Source organism: Saccopteryx bilineata, chromosome 1, assembly GCF_036850765.1.
Source record: "Saccopteryx bilineata isolate mSacBil1 chromosome 1, mSacBil1_pri_phased_curated, whole genome shotgun sequence".
Classification (NCBI taxonomy): Eukaryota; Metazoa; Chordata; class Mammalia; order Chiroptera; family Emballonuridae; genus Saccopteryx; species Saccopteryx bilineata.
The window spans coordinates 319,489,106-319,510,215 of NC_089490.1; the positions used below are offsets into that span (position 1 = coordinate 319,489,106).

The 21,110-nt window shown below is 37.7% G+C and overlaps 1 protein-coding gene across 1 annotated transcript in view; it reads right to left on the bottom strand.

The window, feature by feature from the left end:
* The window catches only part of ARHGAP42 (Rho GTPase activating protein 42), a 294,437-nt gene that overhangs the window by 164,958 nt on the left and 108,369 nt on the right, over positions 1 to 21,110 (bottom strand). The window contains exon 3 of the mRNA XM_066248014.1: positions 17,179 to 17,240. Within this exon, the coding sequence (XP_066104111.1) occupies positions 17,179 to 17,240 (62 nt within the window). The remainder of the gene's footprint in view (positions 1 to 17,178; positions 17,241 to 21,110) is intronic.

Genomic DNA, 21,110 nt, shown 5'->3' on the forward strand with positions numbered 1-21,110 from the left:
AGCCTTCTTCTAATGTAACTCTCCCCACTTGAGAACTACCAAATAACCTCAGTGGTAGCCCAGGAGTAGGAGTGAAAGTGGCGTCTTTAAAAATTAAGAGCTATATGCAAAATTAGAGAAAAGTTGTTATCATCACAATCATTCTGTTAAATGGCAAGTGTTGCCTAGGAACCACCAATGTAAACATGAAACTCTAGAATTATTGTGGCTCTTCATAGTTTTTGCTACCCACTGCCAACAAATATGATGGCAGTACTAGCAGGTTGAAATCCTGCACCAAAAATTATCAGTGAGAATTTTAGAAATCATATAGCAATATCCAAATATTAATCTGCAAAAACAAATGTGAAATGTCAAGAATAGAAAAGCAGTACTATGCAACTAAACTAAAAAGAAATGTTTGTAAGTCAAGAATTCCTGAGTATTAGAAAAAAGTGTAGCTCAGTGGCTTGAAAATCAAGTCATTCATGATCTAACCTCAATCCCCTTCATTACTATAGATTTGGATAAAGACGTGAAAAGTAATTTGATGTTACTTAACAAAAAATTATACAGCTTTAATGTTTATGTAACAAGTAATTGAGGAAAAAAATGAAGAAACAAAATGGAGTCACCATAGCCAAGCTAACAAAACCACTTAAATCAAAATGTTCTGAAGGGGAGCTGAGGGGATGGGGCCAGAGAAGGTAAAGGGATTCGTGAAATTATATATACATAATACAGAGATATAGATAGCAAGACAGCAATTTCTAGAGGAAAGGGGGAGGTGTTGAGGAGAGGGGGGACACGGGGGTGGGGGATGAGGGAGTTGTATTCGGTGGAACATTTGAATCCATGTAAACACAATAAATTAAAATTAATAATTTTAAAAAATTTAAAAAAATGCTCTGAAACATGAGGAATGGATTTTATTTTACTTTAACTAGCCTAAGAACTTAAACTTTTGAACTTTTTAATTATGCTCCAATGTCTGGAGATTATATAATATATAATATATAATATATAATATATATATTATATATATATAATGACAGATAGATAATAGATGATAGATAGATAGATAGATAGATAGATAGATAGATAGATAGATAGATCTTACAGATAACCCTCTGAAAAACTTAGGAAAGAATGTTCTTGTGTCCAGACCACCAAACACCTAAAAGATTCCCATTTTAGACCAATCCAGAACTAAGAATGCAGAACTGATTCTCCTCAGGAATGAACTTTTTACTATAAGATTTCTCAACTTTTCTTTCAGAACACTCTGAATGTTACCTGGTACTGATTTCCAATATGCAAATCTCTAAACCCTTAAATGAAACTTTGTCACTTAATTCTAGCAAAGATTCATTTATGTTGGGCAGACATAATTAATATATAGTCTTAATGCTATATACAGAGATATCGCTGAACAGCCTACAAGGCACAGGACAGTCCTCCACCGCAAGGAATCATTCTGCATAATCCCTCAGTAGTGCCCAATCAAGAATCCCTGCTCTCCTCCAACTGTAAAGGACTCTGCCTGGAGTGCCAGGCCCCACAGCCCTCCCCACTGCGTGATTTCCTTCTCATGGGATAGGTTTCCTGAGGCCTTTGTAGGACAGAACTCTGCCAGTGTTGTGGAATGGCTCCCTTCCCTCCTTGTGTTTTAGGCCTTCCCTTCCACGTGTCACCACATGCCCAACATGAGGACACCCTAAGAAGCTGCCTAAGCCCTGGTTTTATTACCCTCCACTGTGGATCATCTCATCCCCATTCCAGCTCCAGTTACAACACAAAGGGAGGTTTGCACGAAAATATCACACTATTCTCATTTTTATAGTTTGCCTAGGGCTGCAGAAAAAGTTCGCTTGAAAAGGCTAAAAGGTAAAAGAAATCACCGTTATCTAACTGTTGCCAATTAAAATAATGAAGCTGCAAATATCTGAATCACCCATTGTATAAACATACTTTAGATCAGACTCCTGTTTCCACAATGATCATTATCCCTGGTCATTAACAACTTAAAACACATGGTAAAAAATAAAAACTGCCTCCTTGCTTTTTTTGTTGTTGTTTTGTTTTGACATGTCTGCCCTACCATGAAGTAAGCTCAGCATCAGTGTCTTCTGGAATGGTCAGTATTTCCTGTTGCATTAAAACATTCACTGTCTATTAACCTTGTAAATTCAAAGATATACCATATAACATCCTCAGCCACTCCAACCACATCAAAAAGCAAATTTAAAAAACCCCAAAGTTGTCACACTCATTAGGATGGCTACTGTCAAAACAAAACAAAACAAGAATTGGAAAACAGCAAGAGTTAGGGTAGGATGTAGAGAAACCAGAACCCTTGTGTATCTTTGGTAGGAATGTAAAATGGTGCATCCACTATGGCAAACAGTATGATGGGCTCATTAAAAAAATAAAAAAGACTGAAAGCAGGGTCTCAAAGAGATATTTACATACATGTATTTATAGGAGCATTATTCATAATAGCCAAAAGATGGAAGCAACCCAAGTGTCCATCAACAGATGGACAGATAAACAAAATGTGGTATATATCTACAATGCAATATTATTCAGTGCTGAAAAGTATAAATATAATCTGACACATGCTGCAACATGGACTCACATGGAGGATATTACTTTAAGTGAAAAAAAGCCAGTCACAAAAACAATGATCACAAAAAGTATTAATCCACTTGTATGAAGTATCTAGCATAGTCAAACTCATAGAGACAAGAAGTAAAAATGATGGTTGCCAGGGGTTGGTGGAGAGGATATAGGAAGTTGTTTAATAGGTATAAAGTTCCAAGCTCTGGCAGGTTAGTTCAGTGGTAGAGCATAGGCCCGGCATATGGAAGTCCTAGGTTTGATTCCCAGCCAGGGCACAAAAGAGAAGTGCCCATCTGCTTCTTCACTCCTCCTCCTCTTGCTTCTCTCTATCTCTTTCTAATCCTCCCCTCCTGAAACCATGCCTTGACTGGAGCGAGTTGGCCCCAGGCACTGAGGATGGCTACGTGGCCTCTGCCTCAGGCACTAGAAATGGTTCTAGTTGCAACAGAGCAGGGGCCCCAGATGGACAGAGCATCGCCCCCTAGTGCGTTTGCCTAGTGGGCTTGTCAGGGAGCATATGGAGTCTGTCTCTGCCTCCCCTCCTCACTAAATAAGAAAAAAAAAAGTATGAAGTTCTGGTTTTGCAAGATGATAAAGTTCTAGAGATTGCTTACAAAATAATGTGAATGTATTGCTATCATACTAGATAGTAAATTATATGTGTATTTTACCACAATTTAAAAACCATAAATTCTCTACCTATTTACAATTTTGTCAATTATAACTCTTCACTTTACTCTCACTCCTGCACAATCTCATCCAGCCTCAAAAGTGGATTTAAATACCATATCTACATTTATGCCTTCCAAATTTCTTTGTCCAGCCTGACTTCTCCCGTGACTTTCTAATCCTTAACATGTCTGAAATAAAGATCTTGAGAACACCCAACATACCTGCTCCCACTACTATCACTGCATCTTAGAATTTCAACACTTGGATAAGTGGTTTTCAACAGGTCAACTTTGCCTCTCAGGGGATAAAACATCTGAAGACAGTTTTGGTTGTCATAACTTGGGGGAAGGTGAAGGGTACTTCAAGAATAAGGAGGCTATGGGTGTCAGTGAACAGTGTATAATGCACAGGACAAACATGCAGAACAAAATTTACCTGGCCAAAAATATCTCAGGTGGAGAAACCCTGTCTGTGAAGCATAGTTGCCTCCTTTCTCTCACAATCTGTATTTGATCAATCAGCAAATCCTTTTAGTATCACACACAAAATAAGCCCAGAAACTGATCACTTCCATGGCTTTAATCCTGGTGTGAATTACCTTGATCTCCAATCTAATGAAATAACTTCCACAGCCTCCTGACCTGTCTCCACAGGTAGGATGTAAGCATCCAACCCTGTAATCCTGTAAAATCATAAGTCAGTTCATGTCACTCCTCTGCTGAAAAGACTTGTCCACAAGCTAGTTCCTTACAAGGTCCTGCTACATACTTTGCACATCCTCCCCCACACCTGCCCCCAGTTCGCTTTTTCCCACTTTCCCATTTGCTCTAGTGCTTTAACCACATTGGCTTCTTTGCTCTTTCTCAAACACCCCATTTTCCAGGCTCAGGGGCCAGTCGTCTGAGCTACTGCAAAAGCACTCCACCAGTGATCTGCAGATTAACACTCTGTTTCCGTCTGGTCTCTGCTTAAATGACACCTAAGGCTGCGGCCTACCCCATCACCTAGCATTCAAACACACCCACACCTTCACCCTCTCTATTACACATCCTTTATCTTCCTTTTCCAGAGCACCTATTACCACCTCTTAGTATATACTGACTCTTCCTTGGTATGCCTATATCTGCCAACGACAAGATAAATACTTTTTACCCACAGCTCTAGTCTAAATGTTGACTAAATGATTGCTATTCTTTTCAACTACAGTATTTCAATGTAGAAAATCACATAAGTTTTGCTTTGTAAATAAAAATGAAACCTGGTCTACCACCTGCTTTGCTGTAAAGGTACCCAAATTCTACAATTGGCAGCTTTGACCTTTCAGCATCTGATATAAGCAGACTCTAGCTTAACCTCATTTTTAATGCTTTTACTATCTGAAGGTTTATTCTTTCATAAGAAACTGAAGCAAAATCTGACAGCTTCATGAGAATAGTTATTATTTTTTTTAATATGAGGCCTATAAATGATGCAGTGAGCCTGGACGCTAGTTGTTGGAAATATCCAACAGAGTATACAGTCACAGGGGACAATCAAAACTTAATATATCTAAAGCAAACAGATCACCTACTCCAGATTCCCAAACTGCCATCACTCACATAGTACTTGCAGGATTTAGTGATATCCTTTGTACATTTTTTTCCTTATAAGTTTATTCTTTTCTTTTACTGAGACTCCTACAAAGTAATTTCAGTTAAATCTGGAGTTGTTCTTTATCCAAACCACGTTAAAATAAATATGGAATTACTAAAACGTAAGATGTAACACATTGCTGGTGGTTTCTACTTTCTAGTCTGAGAAACGCAGAACACTCTTCATGTATAAAAAAGAAAACAAAATCCCAAGGGCTTAGTGCTTTGCTTGATGTCAACAATTAACTGGAATCAAGACTTTCCCAACTCTGTCTTCTGGTTTCATGCTGACTATGAAAAATACATTTTATTTGCATCCCTTAAATAGTGCTGTTATGTATGACGAGCAAAAATTATACTGTGAGAGAAATAAAAAGTGAACAGAATTAAATGTCTCAAATCAATGAGGATAATTTATTTTGCGGTAAGATACTTAAATAGAAATATCTTAATTATTATGTAGAGCACTTTCCTGCCACCAAGGTAGTTAACTATGGTTATACGAATGAAGAATACATTGGTTTTTCAAACAGCAGTGTTTGTGTTGAAAATAGCTTAAAACATCCAAAGATTTGGCAAGAAGTGTAGAAATATGGTTCAAGTAAGGTCTTTATAAGGTAACCATATTTTCCCAGTGAAAAGGGGAAATACACTATCTCAGGACCAGCCTGTGGTTTACCACTACACTAGTAAAAAATTAATCAAATTGCTATTAGATTGTTACACTAAATTCTCCTGTCTAGAATAGTTGGGGGAAAAGAAGAATGTTGGTTAAAATCATTCTTTTCCACTGACTTGGTTTAGTTTTTCTATTCAGATCTCCTTTACTATCTTAAAATAAAGCATTGTAATTTCACTCATCAAAGTCCTGAACATCTTTGTTGAGTTATTCTTAAGCATTGTATTCTCTTTTAACAAATTTTTGAGGTGATTTATATAAGCTGATTTATATCTGTCAACCTGGCTAAACTCTTATTATTTCTAATAAGTTCTCTGTAGATTATTTAGGATTTTATAGGGGGAAAACAAAACTAAGTCTTAGATCTTTTTTTAAAAAATATTTTATTTATTGATTGATTTTTTAGAGAGAGAGGAGTGAGAGAGAGAGAAGGGGGAGGAGCAGGAAGCATCAATTCCCACATGTGCCTTGACCAGGCAAGCCAGGGTTTTGAACCGACAACCTCAGTGTTTCCAGATTGACGTTTTATCCACTGCGCCACCACAGGTCAGGCTGATTCCTGGTTTTTAAAATGAATGTTTCTAATGTTTGGATGAATGAATACCATATGTTTTCTAACTCCTGTAAAATTTCAGACAATTCACTATCATAATTTTCTGTTCAAATAACAATGTTAACTGGAAATTTCTTAAGGCCATTAACATGCTGTAATAGACAACAGTTGGGTGATTATCCAAATCACAATAATTCCCTTGTTTTTTGAAAAAAATGCTGATATTCAGAGAAACACATGCAACATATTTGCTTCCCTTGACCTTGGGTAATTGGTCAAGGGTCTTTAAATGACATTGGCTGGACCAATCAGAGCTCTCAGTTCTTTTTTTAAGTTTACCATGGGAACTTAAAATAATCCTCCCAAAATCATTTCTGTCAAGTATGGTGGCAATTTTTATGACTTACCAAGTGGAAGAAGCCAAATAAGAGAATGAAGCTGATATGCAAATAAAAGGCAGAGACAAAAAGTCTCTCAGAGTCCTCAGAGTTCATGACTCAAGCTGTTCCTGAATCTCACTTACATATAAATGAGATGCCTCAGTGTCTCCCCAGCAGATTTTAGGTTTCATTTGCAAATGAGTGTCCTGGGTAACATACAAATAACAAATCTCATCCAGACATAACAAAATGCATCTTGATAAAAATCCACTAAGAGTGAGACTTCTGTCTTCCAAGAATTAGATTCTAAGACAAACAGCAAGTTCATGAATAATTTATTATTGTAATTATATAGTCTTATAACTAAAGTAAAATGTAATCAGCGATTTTAATATAATTTTACAGAACATCATTACTGGGAGAAACTGAACAAACATAACACAGGATTCCTAAAATTGATAATTATCTCAAAATGTTAAAGTTTAAATTAAAAAGCTTAATTCTCTTAATAGTAATTAAATTTGCAATTCCCTCGATAATGCATGAACATTATGAATATGATACAATCATAGAAACAAAACCTTTGCTCACTGAAAACCTCAGTCTCTTTTTCTTTTTGTGACAGAGAGAGAGAGAAAGATAGGGAGAGACAGACAGGAAGGAAAGGGAGATGAGAAGCATCAATTCTTCATTGCGGTACCTTATTTGTTCATTGACTGCTTTCTCATATGTACCTTGACCAGGGGCTAAAACAGAGTCAGTGATCCCTTGCTCAAACCAGCGACCTTGGGCTCAAACCAGTGACCCTGGGTTTCAAGCCAGTGACCTTGGGTTCAAACTGGTGAGCCTTGCTTAAACCAGATGAGCCCGAGCTCAAGCCAGTGACCTCGGGGTTTTGAACCCGGGTCCTCCGCATCCCCGGCCGGCCCTCTATCCAGTGTACAACCGCCTGGTCAGGCTCAGCCTCTTATTTCTGAATGTCTTGTTGGTCAACTGATATTTTCCAATCATCCATTGCTTTGTTACATTATTTATAATTTCCTTTAATATCTTTTACTGCTGATTTCTTGTCTATTTTATGTTTACTTAGATTTATTTTCTCCGCCCTTTAAAATTAATGCCCTATCAAGAGCTTAAAATGTTTGGGGGAATGGTTACATGATGACTTTATATATATTCATCTTTTATATCAAAGCATTCTTTTGCTTACTATTAAAACACACATGCTCACACACACACACAAATACACACACACCAAATACCATCAAACCATGTAGTAAAAATCAGCTGTATGGCCGGTTGGCACGACCACCATGACAGCCGCCTGGCCCGTGAAGGTTCGCATTTGATTCGAACACACGGTAATGAAACAATGGAGCCAAGAACTGGTGGGCCATCAGCTTTAATCCTAGCTTGCACCTGGTGGACAAGAAATACACACAATGGGAAAACACTTCCCTTTCCATTCAGGGCTCCCAAAGCCACTGACTTATCTGGGTTTCCTAAAATCAAAGGTTTCTAGCTCACCAGCTTTATTCACCTCTGTTCCCCATCTCCTACTCTCTGCACAAACTGGCTTCTCCTTCAGCACTCCGCCATCTTGGCTGCTTCTCCTCTCCTCCACGTGGCCTTTCTCTGCTCTCTCCTCTAATGCTAATCTCAGGAACAGAGAGAGAACAAGCTCCCGGTCTGCCTCATTTTATAGTGTAGAAATAAAACCTTTAATCCAATATACAAACAAGGATGTCTCTGATACAAAGTCACTTAGGGTGGGAAAGGCTTAGTCTTAAAACTAAGCCTTAGGGTATAACAACCCTGCCTGCCAGCTTACAGCCTGTCCCCCACACCCAATTCAAACTATAAGCGAGCAAACATATATATCATATTTACAAACTTATTTGACCAACATCAGCCCATCCCCAAATGCACCAACAAAAAATGATGACTGACACCATAGGGTAATCACATTTTTTAAAATTCAGAGGTAAAAATAGAAAGATTTCAGTATGATGTACAAGTTTATGACTCCAAAAGTAAAGCCTATACAACCGGGAGAAATGGCAAGGCAGGAAGACAAAAGAACTGGAAATGGGGGGGTGGGGCTGCAGCTGTCACTGCTGCCCCATGAGTATTCACAGCCGCGTGTGACAAAAGCCTTAACATCCAGAGATTTATGCCAAAGTAACAAAGTAATAAACTGAAAAATACATTTTCAATTCAGTTAATATCTTGACAGGAAAAAGAAAATTTGAAAGTTCTCTATTCAAGTACCCTATTTTAAATTGATTGTTTTTAAAATAGCACTATGTGGTGGAAAATTTCCCTTTAAATCCTTCCATACAGTCATGGTTAATCTTAGAAAAATAAAGGGGTCTTGGGAAACAGGAAAATATAGACTGGATACTTACTGTCACGTACTCATTTATACATCTTTAAATCTAGCAATTTGATATGTACCAATAAAACACCAGCTGTGTGGATGGCATCAGTCACAAGGGAAGAAAACATCCATGTCAAAATGTTAAGGAAAATCATATACCAAAATAGAAACAATTAAAACTTAGTACTCACTCATTCCCTCTGCTGATGGCTAGCCACGGCAGCAGAACTTGAGCGGCACACAAACCTCATTTCACTGAGGAACGTCAGGCTCCTTTCCAACTATTCTTTTGCAAGAGCTCATAAGAAGCATGAAAATTGAGTCTGGGTTTTATCTCTTTCATTCCCCTTTGCTACACTCCGGGGTAGCAGTGTTAACGAGCAGCGAAATGACTATAAGGCAACCTTCCAGAATGGGCTTTGCTGTCTGACCACCATGTCAAACCTACTCTGAAATATTTTTAGAATTCTGACAGACATTCTAGTTGTCATCAAGGGTCCTTATTTAGTTCTAGAATCAAAAGGCAAAATTCACAAATATGAACACTGAAGTATAAGGTCTACCGGAAAGTTCTGTCCGTTTCTATCACAAGTTTCAACACGTAAGTACATGTTTATTTGGCGCATGTGTGCCTCTCTATTTTTATCACTTAATGTATACATACTGACGTAGCAAATTAACTAAAACAAAGTTGATTCATGTTAGTCTTATGTGTGAAGCAATAGTGTACCCATGGCTACTGATAAAGTTCATTTACGCCACTGTATTTTTACGAATTTCAACAAGGAAGAAATGCTACAGAAGCATGTAGAAATTTATTGAAAGTGTTTGGTGAAGGTACAGTTTCTGACAGGACATGCAGAAGATGGTTCAAAAAATTCGAAACAGGTGATTTTGACCTTTCTGATAAGCCACTTTCTGGGCGACCATCTTTAATGGAGGACGATGTTGTTAAGACCATGTTGGAGCAAGATCCTTTTCTGACAACATCGGAGATCGCAGACAGGCTTAATTCAGCTCAGCAAACCATTTCGGACCATATTCGGAAGATAGGATTAGTGCGGAAATATTCAAGATGGGTGCCACATACATTAAGTCAGAAGAATTTGTATTTTGTTTTATTCCAAAAACGAACAGAACTTTCCGGTAGACCTTATATTTTCTGAAATCCTAGCAATTACCTTAATCAAGTTCTTTTCACGAAAGTAATGAATTTTTACTCAAAGAAAGCTTATTTCTCTATTAAATTTAACCATAATGAATTAAGTCAAACAACCTGAGAAATGGAAAATGGGAAGCTGTGATAATTCCCAACAACCACCTTTGCTTGATCTGTATTCATTATTACCAAATACCAAATTTTGGACAACCAAGATGGTTTTCGGAACACCTAATATATACAAGGGAAAAAAAGAATCACATAAAGACCAGGCCTCTACCGAACTCGTGTTCAACATTTAATAAAAAAGGGAAGACAGGACACAGCAGCGCAGAGAGCTGCAAGGCCAGTCCAAAGGCCGGACATGGACTCATTCATCTGCAGCTGTCACTTACTAGTCATTTCTGTCATCCTGAGTCATTCATTTACAGTCTGCTCAGTTGAAAGAAATTAATATAAGAGCATTTTTGCAAACTTTAAAAAATACAAGTAAGTACTAAGACAATTACTGAGAAAAATAAAACCCACCATCTTGGCAGTATGGTCTGCCCCCTCTCAATTCTACCTCAGTATTTTACCAGATAACTGGAAATCAGGGAAAGCCCCTATAATTCAATAAATGTGAAAATGAGAGCTTAGCATACAGAGAACATTAAGATGTTTCTTTTAAATTTCAGGTGAAATCACTGTACAATTGCTGGTATACAGGCCAGCCTTCCTCAAGTTTGTGTCTAATAAACGTTAACCTAAGACATACCATACTTATGCATGTGGCATGTTAACATAGCGTGCTTCATTTAGCAGAGACAATAATTACTTCACAGGTAATTGGTCTTAAGCTTACAAAAACATCAATGCTAGAAGTACAAATTAATCAATAGCACTTACCGATGGCTTATGTGCATTGCAGAAATGTATGGCAAACACTGAACAAAAAAAAATCTTTCATTAAAGGAACGAGAACATGCAATTATCTCAACATTTAAAATATTCTCCGATTTCATGAATCCTTGGTTCAAAGAGGGGGTAAGAAAGAACTGAAGTAGGTAAACTGAACATTTTTGGCTCTCACATGCCAAAATTTGATATGGGAACTGTCAATGGGTTAATGGATTAAGTTTTTGCTGAAATATGTGCCTGTTTAAATATGACTTCGGGATGGGGAGGGACACACAGTACAGCGTGCAGAGATGTGTTGTGCATTTAGGCACCTGAAACCTGTATAGTTATGTTAGCCAGTGTCACCCCAATGAATTCAATCAAAGAAATAAAAACAAAGAATTTGAAAATTAATCTAATTCCAACACTTAAAATTCCTCTGTTCTGCCTTAATTTTTGTAGGATATTGAAAGGATACAACTAAAGCATTTAATAGAGCATCGCAATACTATACTAACAATACTTGTTTGCTATTATTATTACATAATTTTTCACTAAAAGAGCCTTAATTTGAAACATTAGGGATTATGTTTAGGTTGTGGAGCACAAAACCTGGGTGAAAAGCCTGGCATACCACTTACCAGATATATGTCTGAGTTTGCTCCTTTTTAAAATGGGTATTTAATGAGCATACATCTCAAAGAGTTGCTGGCAGATTAAATCAGTTAAAAATATAAAGCAATTACTGCAGCAGTGTTTCCCAATTGTTATTGCTTGGCTTGAATTATATTTCTAACACATTTCAGGTATTCATAGCCTCATATGACTAGTGTCTAATGTACAGAGCATCACAGATATTTTTTTTTAAAATCTCTTGAGACTAATAAGAGTTGAAAATCTTGTATCAATATCAAGTAACTTATGTTTCTGACACTTTCCTTTTTTAAAAATAAACATCTAAGGGGCAGGGGGAAGGGTACAAAGCGGGACAAATATAAGGTGATGGGAAATGATTTAACTTTAGATGACGGGCACACAACACAATCAACAGTTCAAATGCTATAGAAATGTTTACACAAAGCTATGTACTCTTATGGATCAATGTCACCATGTTTAATTTTCTAAATAAATTTTTTTAAATCTAATATCATTTTGATTCTGCCCTTTATTAACCCTTACTTAGTCCTGCTTATGCTTTTTTTAAAAGTATAAAAAAAGAAAATAGGAGTTTTAGTACTCTTAAAAAGGAAACAAACATTAAAGTTGAAAGAATTGAAATCCTGGGAAACTTAAAGCAAATCTGTAAACTTACACACGGCAGAGGTCCAATATAAATGTGAAATGTTGGAAGTGACCATGGTTTTAAAATAATCAAAATAAAAACTACAAAAGGTAAGTGTATCTGTATAAATTCTTCAAGATAAACATAAGCTAAAATATTATGAATTTAAGGCTTCCTCAATTGGTGGAAAAGTTACAGCTAACAAAACAAAACATAAAATACTACATTGCTACACATGCGAGCGCATGCGCGCACGCGCGCGCACACACACACACACACACACACACACACACAATTTGTCAAGGTTAGGGACTCAGAATACCCAGAAAGAGAAGAGTCCCCAGGCATGCTCAGAGTAGCATAGGGTGAATCAGATAATTTTGACCCTCTATCCTGAAAAACAGCTATAGCCACTGAGTCCACATCCTGTAACTTTCTATTTAATATCATCCTACAACCCCATTATAGCCAAGTGAATAAATGGGACTTAAGCAAGCTGTCCAAACAGCTTTTTCCTGCTTCTCTTACTGATCTAAATCTCCTTTGTTGATTGGACCTCATCTGACTGACTCTGGACTCAATACATTTCAGGGCTCAATTTGGCCACTTTTTCTCCTCTGTCTGCACTCTCTCATACATCTCCATAGCTTTAAATACAAGTTGACAACTTCTAAATTTATATTTCTAGTCCCATCCGCTACCCCTGAACTCTCTAGATTCATATATCCAGCTGTTTCCTAGACTGGACTAACTTAGCTATCCAGTAGGCATCAAAATAAATTCAAATTTTTAACTTTTTCTTCCCTATTTCCTTCTTCACCTCAATAAATGGCAACATCTACTAGTTGCATTATTTTTTCTCTTTAGCACTTACTACTATAAGACATAAGTCATTTATAATGCCTCCTTCTCCCCAGTAGAATGCAAGCTGCATGAACAGGCATTTCTGTCACAATATATAAGGACTAAAGGGGACTAATGTAGGCTGTATGGAAAAACAAGGCCCCAGAAGAGATGTGTGGAGTCAGGTCTGAATGACAAGATGAAACCAATGGGAAGATATGGATCAGGATGTTCAAGGCAGAGGATGCAAACAATGCAAAGATCTAAATCCAAAAGAAGCTTGTAGGGACACACTAGTAGAATCTAAAGGCCTTGTGGCTAAGGAACAGGGTACAAGAGGGAGACTGTGGAGAAGGGAGGACTAGGAGGGCGAGTATCCTTCCAGGAATTCAAGGAGAGGAAATGGCAAGTACAGAGGCTTGGAGGCAACAGTCAAACTCAGTATTTCAATCCAAATAACAAGAGGAGACCAAGGTCTCTTCCAGAACGCTTCAACTGCGCATTTCATGCTTCCTTAGGTGGTTCTGTTGGTATGTTAGCATTTGTTAGTATCTGAATCGAGTACTTCCTTCCACTTTTTCTGAGATGTTTTTGTTGCATTAAAACTGCATTTTTAGTTGGCTTTAGCAGAGTTTTAAAAAAAAACCTCAAAGTTAATAAAAAGCAAAAATGAGGTTTCATTTCTTAAAAAAAAAAATTCAATGTTTCTTTGGTCTCTTTTTCTGCAAACAGTCTTTAAGGTCACCCAGAAGATATAGTCTTCTTACTAATTATGGTTAATCAGTAAAGATGTGAATAATTTCTTAAACTGTTAAGTGAACTCTTTCATCTTCTTGAGCTTTTATTTTTGCTCAGTCACTGTTCTGACATACTTAGGTTTTGGTCAAATCCAATAATGAAAGTCATGATTTATCACTGAAAAAGCAAACAAACAATGATTAAATGGCTTTCTATACAATTACAGAGCTCCTTTACACGTCCCTAGTATATATACTTAAAATATTCTACTTTCAAAATGAAGCACTAGCTTTTAAAACACAAATCCTTCAGCACATCTTTATACAAAATCTATCTGCTATTTCTTCAGTTATAGTAACATAACATTGCTCCAACATTTAGCTTTGTGTGTTTATTGATTACTTTTATAGAATCTTTGTGGAAATGCAATCTATTAGGTTTTTATCTGTAGAGACTTTTCCACATTATTCTGCATGCGTTATTTCAGACCTTCTCTGAAACAACAGGATAACCAATATGACTTTGCTCATAAATGAAGAATTTCCTACTTGGTCCAACATGTGAAACATGGCTGGAGGAAAAAACAATACTAGAAACACTAAGAGTTGGTGGTCTAATCTCCATCTCCATTGCTTATAAGACTCTCTACTTCATTCCTCAGTCATTTCTTCTCCTTGGTCTTTGTCTTTTATCCTGTCATCCTATTGAATGTCTCAAAATCCTGCTCATAAAACATTCAAACCTCTGAGTTCAGCCTTCTTTATTCCTCAGGTTTGACTTCCTGCTCAGCCACATCTTAACTTCATTATCTGGACCAACTCCATTGGCTAGTTCAGTATGTTTCAACTCCCACTCCTGCTCACAACTTCCCTGTCCTCTCTTAGCATCTCCTCTGTCCCTAGTGAACCTTCAATATGACTAATAGTCATGCTTGGCCTCTCTGTTTTCTAAGGTTATCAGTACGGTCTTCCTACTTCAATCATCATTATATTCAATCAGGACCCATTGTCATATTATACAAATTCATGTCCCATCATCTAGCACCACTAACTAGAATATGACCTCCCAACTGTTCTTACTGCTCATAGTCCAAGGTGCTGGGTATTGCTAGAAAAATCTATGAAAGCATGGTAATTGGTCTTTATTTGACATATTTATAATGTCTAACTTCAATGACTATCACTGACCAGTAGTCCTTTTTCTCTTCTATAACATGATCCCAACTATTCTAAACTATTTCTACAAACTCCTTTCACAGCAAATGATCATTCCCTTCTAACACTTTTATCAATCTGCCCAATCAACTGTCCAAAGTGCATATTTAAACCAATTTGCTTTCTTTTCTTCCAGCTCAGAGGAAGAGCTTTCCCACCTGGTGCCTACAGGTCTCCTCAGTGCTGTAGGAACAGTGCCTTCACTCTTTTTTTGCCCCTGAAAGCTACAACACAGTTTCCCACACTAACACATTTTCTAAAGTTATGGCTCCTGCTTGTTGGCTTATCGCTCTTCTGAATTATTTACACAGAATTTGACTCACAACCTCACTCAACCCAGAACTGTATATTCCCCGGGCTTCCATGCCATCTCCAATTCTTTATTTATATATATCTCTAACAATTCTCTCCCTGTTTCTGTGAGCATCTCATCTTCTGGGCTATAAGTGCACACACTACCTACATCTCCCCATGGAACTTGGACTTCTTTTGTGTAATCTCAGAAAGTTGGACTGAGTATTATGTATAAAGCAAAAGTTCTATTTAGCCTCAGGATTCCAATCAGAGTCACCTTTACAGAAAAGCTCTCTCTGCTCTCCCCGAAATGGGTCAGTCAGTCTGCCATAATGGCTTATATGTTTCTAGTACAGATGACATTGTATGGCTCTCTCCCTCATACTGGGACCAGACCCAGGGTAGGCTGATGTATCCTAAGAAAATATGGTAATCCTCTTTCCCAGACATTTCTTGCACACCTTCTCTCTTTGTCTAAATGGCCACCAAATTAATCTCTCCTAAATTGCATACTGATCCTCTCATTTCCTATTCAAAAATTTCTAGAATTTTCCTGCTGCCTATAACAAACACCAAAACTTCTTAGCCCTTTTCTGAAGCCCCATACATAACCCAAACTACCAATCAATCTTCTACAAATGCCTAAGAACTAGCTGACTTATCCTACAAATACATGTATTACTTTCTCCCACCTTGCAGCCTCTACTCAGGCTCATTATATGACTGCCACATCCTAGCTATGTGATTCTTCCCTGGCTCAGGCAATGCCTCCTGAGTCAAGGCCATCTTAAAATGACCTTCCTCAATTTGCTCTCCTTTATCCAGTTAATAAACAACACCAAACTGTGCTGCATTTCTAGCACATTTCGTCCACACTTGTGTTTATTATGTGTGTGTAATTCACTAACAGGATGGTGAAGTACTGTGATATCACAGATGATATTGTAAAGAAATGTGTAACCCTCACTGTAACTGACAATCAATGTTTTTATTACCACTAACATTTATCATGTGCTAGGTGCTGCTACATTACACCAATCCTTGTGCTATGTCAAACTAGTTTTTCCCTATACTAATGGAAAGACTAAGGGTCATAGACAGGTTATGTCACAGAAATTTGAACACAGTGGATACAAAATTATATTTGCAAATGGATAAATGTATATTACTAATAACTGAGCATTGACACTGTAACATAAATTAACCCAGCAACCTAGAGTGGCTTCCCCTTTCTCCCCAGCCCAGCAAAATCCTCCTAACCTTCAAGACCCAATTCAATTGTGGCCTTTTTAAAAGAATCTTCTGCTAATGCCCTGATAAAGTTAGGTGCTCTTCCATGAATTGCCTTTAACACTTGCCATGTGTCTTTCTTATAACACTAAGGTTATTTAGGTGTTTGCTCAATTAGAATGGGTTTCTTAATGGCAGTTTGTTCAATATTTTTAAATCTCAGAAAAATTAACTGAAAAGCAAAATGAATGTAATTGACATATGTTTAACAAATGATGTGAATAGAAATGGCTTACCTTATTAGCAATATTCAATAATGATACAATTCTTTTCTGTAACATTTAGTACATGCATCAGATTATAAGGTCTAACATGGCTAAGCCTGATTCAGAAGGTCTAATCTTTCCTTTATTTTTATCCAAACAAATGCATTATTCTTAAGAAATGAGTAACAGCACTGGCCAGGTAGCTAATTGGTTAGAGCATCATCCTGAATACCAAGGTTGTGGGTTCAATCTCCAGTCAGGGCACATACAAGAATCAAGCAATGAATCCATAAATAAGTGGAACAACAAATCTCTCTCTCTTTCTCTCCCCTTTCCTCTCTCTAAAAATCCATTAAAAAATGAGTTAACAAACTCACCAGTCTTCTCCTTTCTTCTTCCACTGTGATGAGTAGTCTTGCAAATTCTTTTAGTGACTGAGCTATTTAAGACAAATTTTAGAAAGACGTATTAACCTTTCTTCATTGCTAATATCTAACTGCACAGGAATAAACATTACAGTAAAGCTAGTTGTAAATGTGTATATATTTTATGGTTTTATGTTTTTATAAGCATAAAAAAGTATAAACAATAGAATCGCAATGACTAACAGCTATACATAAGAGATGTTTGTCCGCTACAGATTAAACATATCAAGTACAATATTCTTTTCTTGAAAGACACTAGGGAAATATGGTTTATATATTTAACACATAAAACTCACACATTATTAAGCAGAATACTGGAATCACTTCTAAACAGAATACTACAAATAATAAAAAATATATTAATTCTATAAGAAACAATAAATCCAGTATATTTAGATGTCTCTAGTAACAGCCAGTAATGCAAGGTCCCCTGCTGACTTCTTTCCGTAACCCTTCCATATCCACAGTATTTCAGAACTTTGCTAGAGGGTGTGGTTGAATGACCACTAGCATCAGCATTTTGGAAACTCATTAGAAATACAGACTCTAGGCCCCAATCCAGAATATGGATTTTAACAAAATCCCCAGGTAAGCAGTTTGCATATGAAGAACTGCTTTAGAAAACTACCTGAACCCTTGTTGCTGTGGCATGGGGAAAGGAGCAAATAAATATTCAGAAACATTAAAAGAGTAAACCAAAAATAAAGAGGGAGTCCCATAGCCTATTCTTTAAAAATGCATAGTGCTAAATGGCTATTGTGAGGACTAATTAATCCATATCAATTTTTGTAGCTTATATTTAATATGAATTATTAACTAAAATCAAAACGTTTTGCTACCCTAAAATTTGTTTTCATTTAAACTTTGACTCTTCCCTTCTATGCCCCTAATTCTTTAGGCTCTCCTCAGCCCCTTCCTTCATCCATACTAATGTTGACAATAGCTATGAGAACAGTCTCGTAAGTCTGGCATAAAGCCCACAACAAAGGCAAGCAGGTGAGGGAAAAAGAGCAAGAGTCACATCAACAGAACTCATTAAAGAAGAAAAAGAATGTTTTCCATTCAAGAATTTAAAGTTCCAATCTAGGACTTTTTTTTCTTCCTCTTTTCAGCACAGCTAGGTTTCCAGTAAACTAAGCTGTTTGAAATGCTATCCCGAACCATTACTTCACATTAAGTTTTATTCAGTTACCAAAACAGAAATCAAAGGTTACCTAGGAGACTCAGAGTAATCTGATAAGCACATTAATGGACTCAGAGTAAGGACAACTTTTTTAAAAGCTAAAAGTCTTAATTTCTGCAAAAATAATTCTATCAATGTGACAATACTAAGTTGACAGAAATTTTCCAAATACATCGGTTTTTAACTGGAGTACATAATAACATATTATATTTTAAAGAAATATAATGTTATATTATAAAGAAAGCATTCCGTCCTCATTCTAACAGCTATCTACTGCCATTGAAGATCTCTGTGTGTGAGCCTGAAAAAAAAAAAGTCAACAAAACTTTGGGTGGTGGGGGGCACATTAACAGGCCTACAGAGAAAGAAGCTAAGAGGTTAGTCAGTTTGGGCTACAGGAATTGGAGGCAGCAGGCCCTCCTGCACATGAAGAATAAGAAGAAATATAAATAGAAAAATACAGTGTCCCTCACCATATCGTGGTTCACTTTTCGCAGTCTCACTGTATCACGGATTTTTAAATCGTATATATCTAATTTTATCTTAAATTTTTTCTGTATCGCAATTTTGTGGTATAGAGGTATTTTTCTATATTTATTATTTTAATTACTTTGCGGCAAAATAAGTGTGGGAAAGGTTAATAACAGTGTGGGAAAGGTTTATAAGAGTGTGAAGAGGGTTTATAAAGCCTTAATATATATATAAATAATAAAATAAATATAAGGTCGCTACTTCATGGATTTCGCCTATAGCAGGGGATTCTGGAACCTAACCACCACGATAGACGAGGGGCCACTGTAATTGAAAGAAATACTTTAACCCCAGATGTTTAACTCAGTGCCTTCAAAATATTTAATAAAGATCACAAAGATAGAAGCAGAGAGAGAGAGAGACAGAGGAAGGAAGGAAGGAAGGAAGGAAGGAAGGAAGGAAGGAAGGGAGGGAGGGAGGGAGGGAGGGAGGGAGGGAGGGAGGGAGGGAGGGAGGGAGGAAAGGGGGGAGGGAGGGAGGAAAGGGGGGAGGGAGGGAGAAAAGGGGGGAGGGAGGGAGGAAAGGAGGGAGAGGGAGAGAGAGACAAGAAAGAAGGACAACCTTACCCATATATGCTTCCTTTTATTGGAATGTATTAGATGATGCATTCTAACAAAACATGGGAACAAAGCAAGAGAAGAGGATATGGAATTTAGAAATAGGAGATCCAATAAAGAAAAGAAGCTAATGGAATTATCAGGATGACACAGATATATATTCTTGGACAACAGTTGTGCAAAAGGTCCAGAGAGAATCTCATCTAGATGGGAGCAAATAGGTTGAGGGCTCCAGGAAATGTCTCCCAAGAAAAAAGCAGAATCGATCAATATCCTGATGTATCTGAATGTGATGACAGGATATTTATAATCCTCTTTTTTTAAAAAAAATAAATAAATAAGGCAATTACTAAGTCCTGGGAAAATAAAGCTATATATTGTAAGTCAAATAAGTTTGTAAATATGACATATATGTTTGCTCACTTATAGTTTGCATTGGGTGTGGGGGACAGGCTGTAAGCAGGCAGGGTCATTATAGCCCAGGGGTCTCAAACTCGCGGCCCACGGGCCGCATGCGGCCTGCAGAACAATTTTGTGCGGCCCGCAGACTAATCTACGAAGTTCAAAATATTTTGGATAAAATTAAGTAAGCCTGTGGATTAGTCTGCGGGCCACACAAAATTGTTCCGCGGGCCGCATGCAGCCCGTAGGCCGCGAGTTTGAGACCCCTGTAATACCCTGAGGCTTAGTTTTATGACTAGGCCTTTCCCACCCTTTTAATACTAAGATTTTTTCAAAACTAAGCTTTTCCCCACATCCTTGACTGTTGCATGATAGGGGGTAGTGCACTCTTATGAGGAATCCCATTTATGCCTCAAATAACTGACTTTGTATCAGAGACTTCCTTGTTTGTATATTGGATTAAAGGTTTTGATTTCTACACTATAAAATCGAGCAGAGGAGCCCAAGCTGTAAGAGAGCAGAGAAAGGCTATGTGGAGGAGAGGAGAAGCAACCACCATGGCAGAGTGCTGAAGGAGAAGCCAGTTTGTGCAGAGAGAAGGAGATGAGGAACAGAGGTAAATAAGGCTGGTGAGGTAGAAACTTTTGATTCTACGAAACTGGGATAAGTCCATGGCTTTGGGAGCCCTGAATGGACAGGGAAGTGTTTTCCCACTGTGTGTATTTCTTGCCTGCGGGGAGCAAGCTAGGATTAAAGCTGATGGCCCACCAGTTCTTGGCTCCATTGTTTCATTACCGTCTGTCCAAATCAAATGTGAACCTGCATGGGCCAAGCAGCTGTGATGGTGCCGCAGCTACTGGCCTTACATTTGGCATAGTCGGCAGGATTCGATATAGATCGGTATGGAGCCAACACCACCTCTGAGTGGTGGAGTAGAGGACTGGCTGCTGTTATGGTTCCCATGGTTGTCCTTTTGGGGACTGTAGGCTGGCTGACTTTTACAGCCATGAGTGAGGAAACTGAGAGCTCTGTGGAAGAGGCTGTCTGGGACCTGCAAACCAAGCAGTGGAATGAGCTGGAGCAAACGTGGGAGAAAGAGATGCCGAACCTGGACCTGGAGCAAGCACCAGAGGAGACCGACCTGGTTCATGAGATTCACTTGGAAATGGAGGAGCCATTGGAGAAGGAATCACAGGTTCATGAGTTGCAGC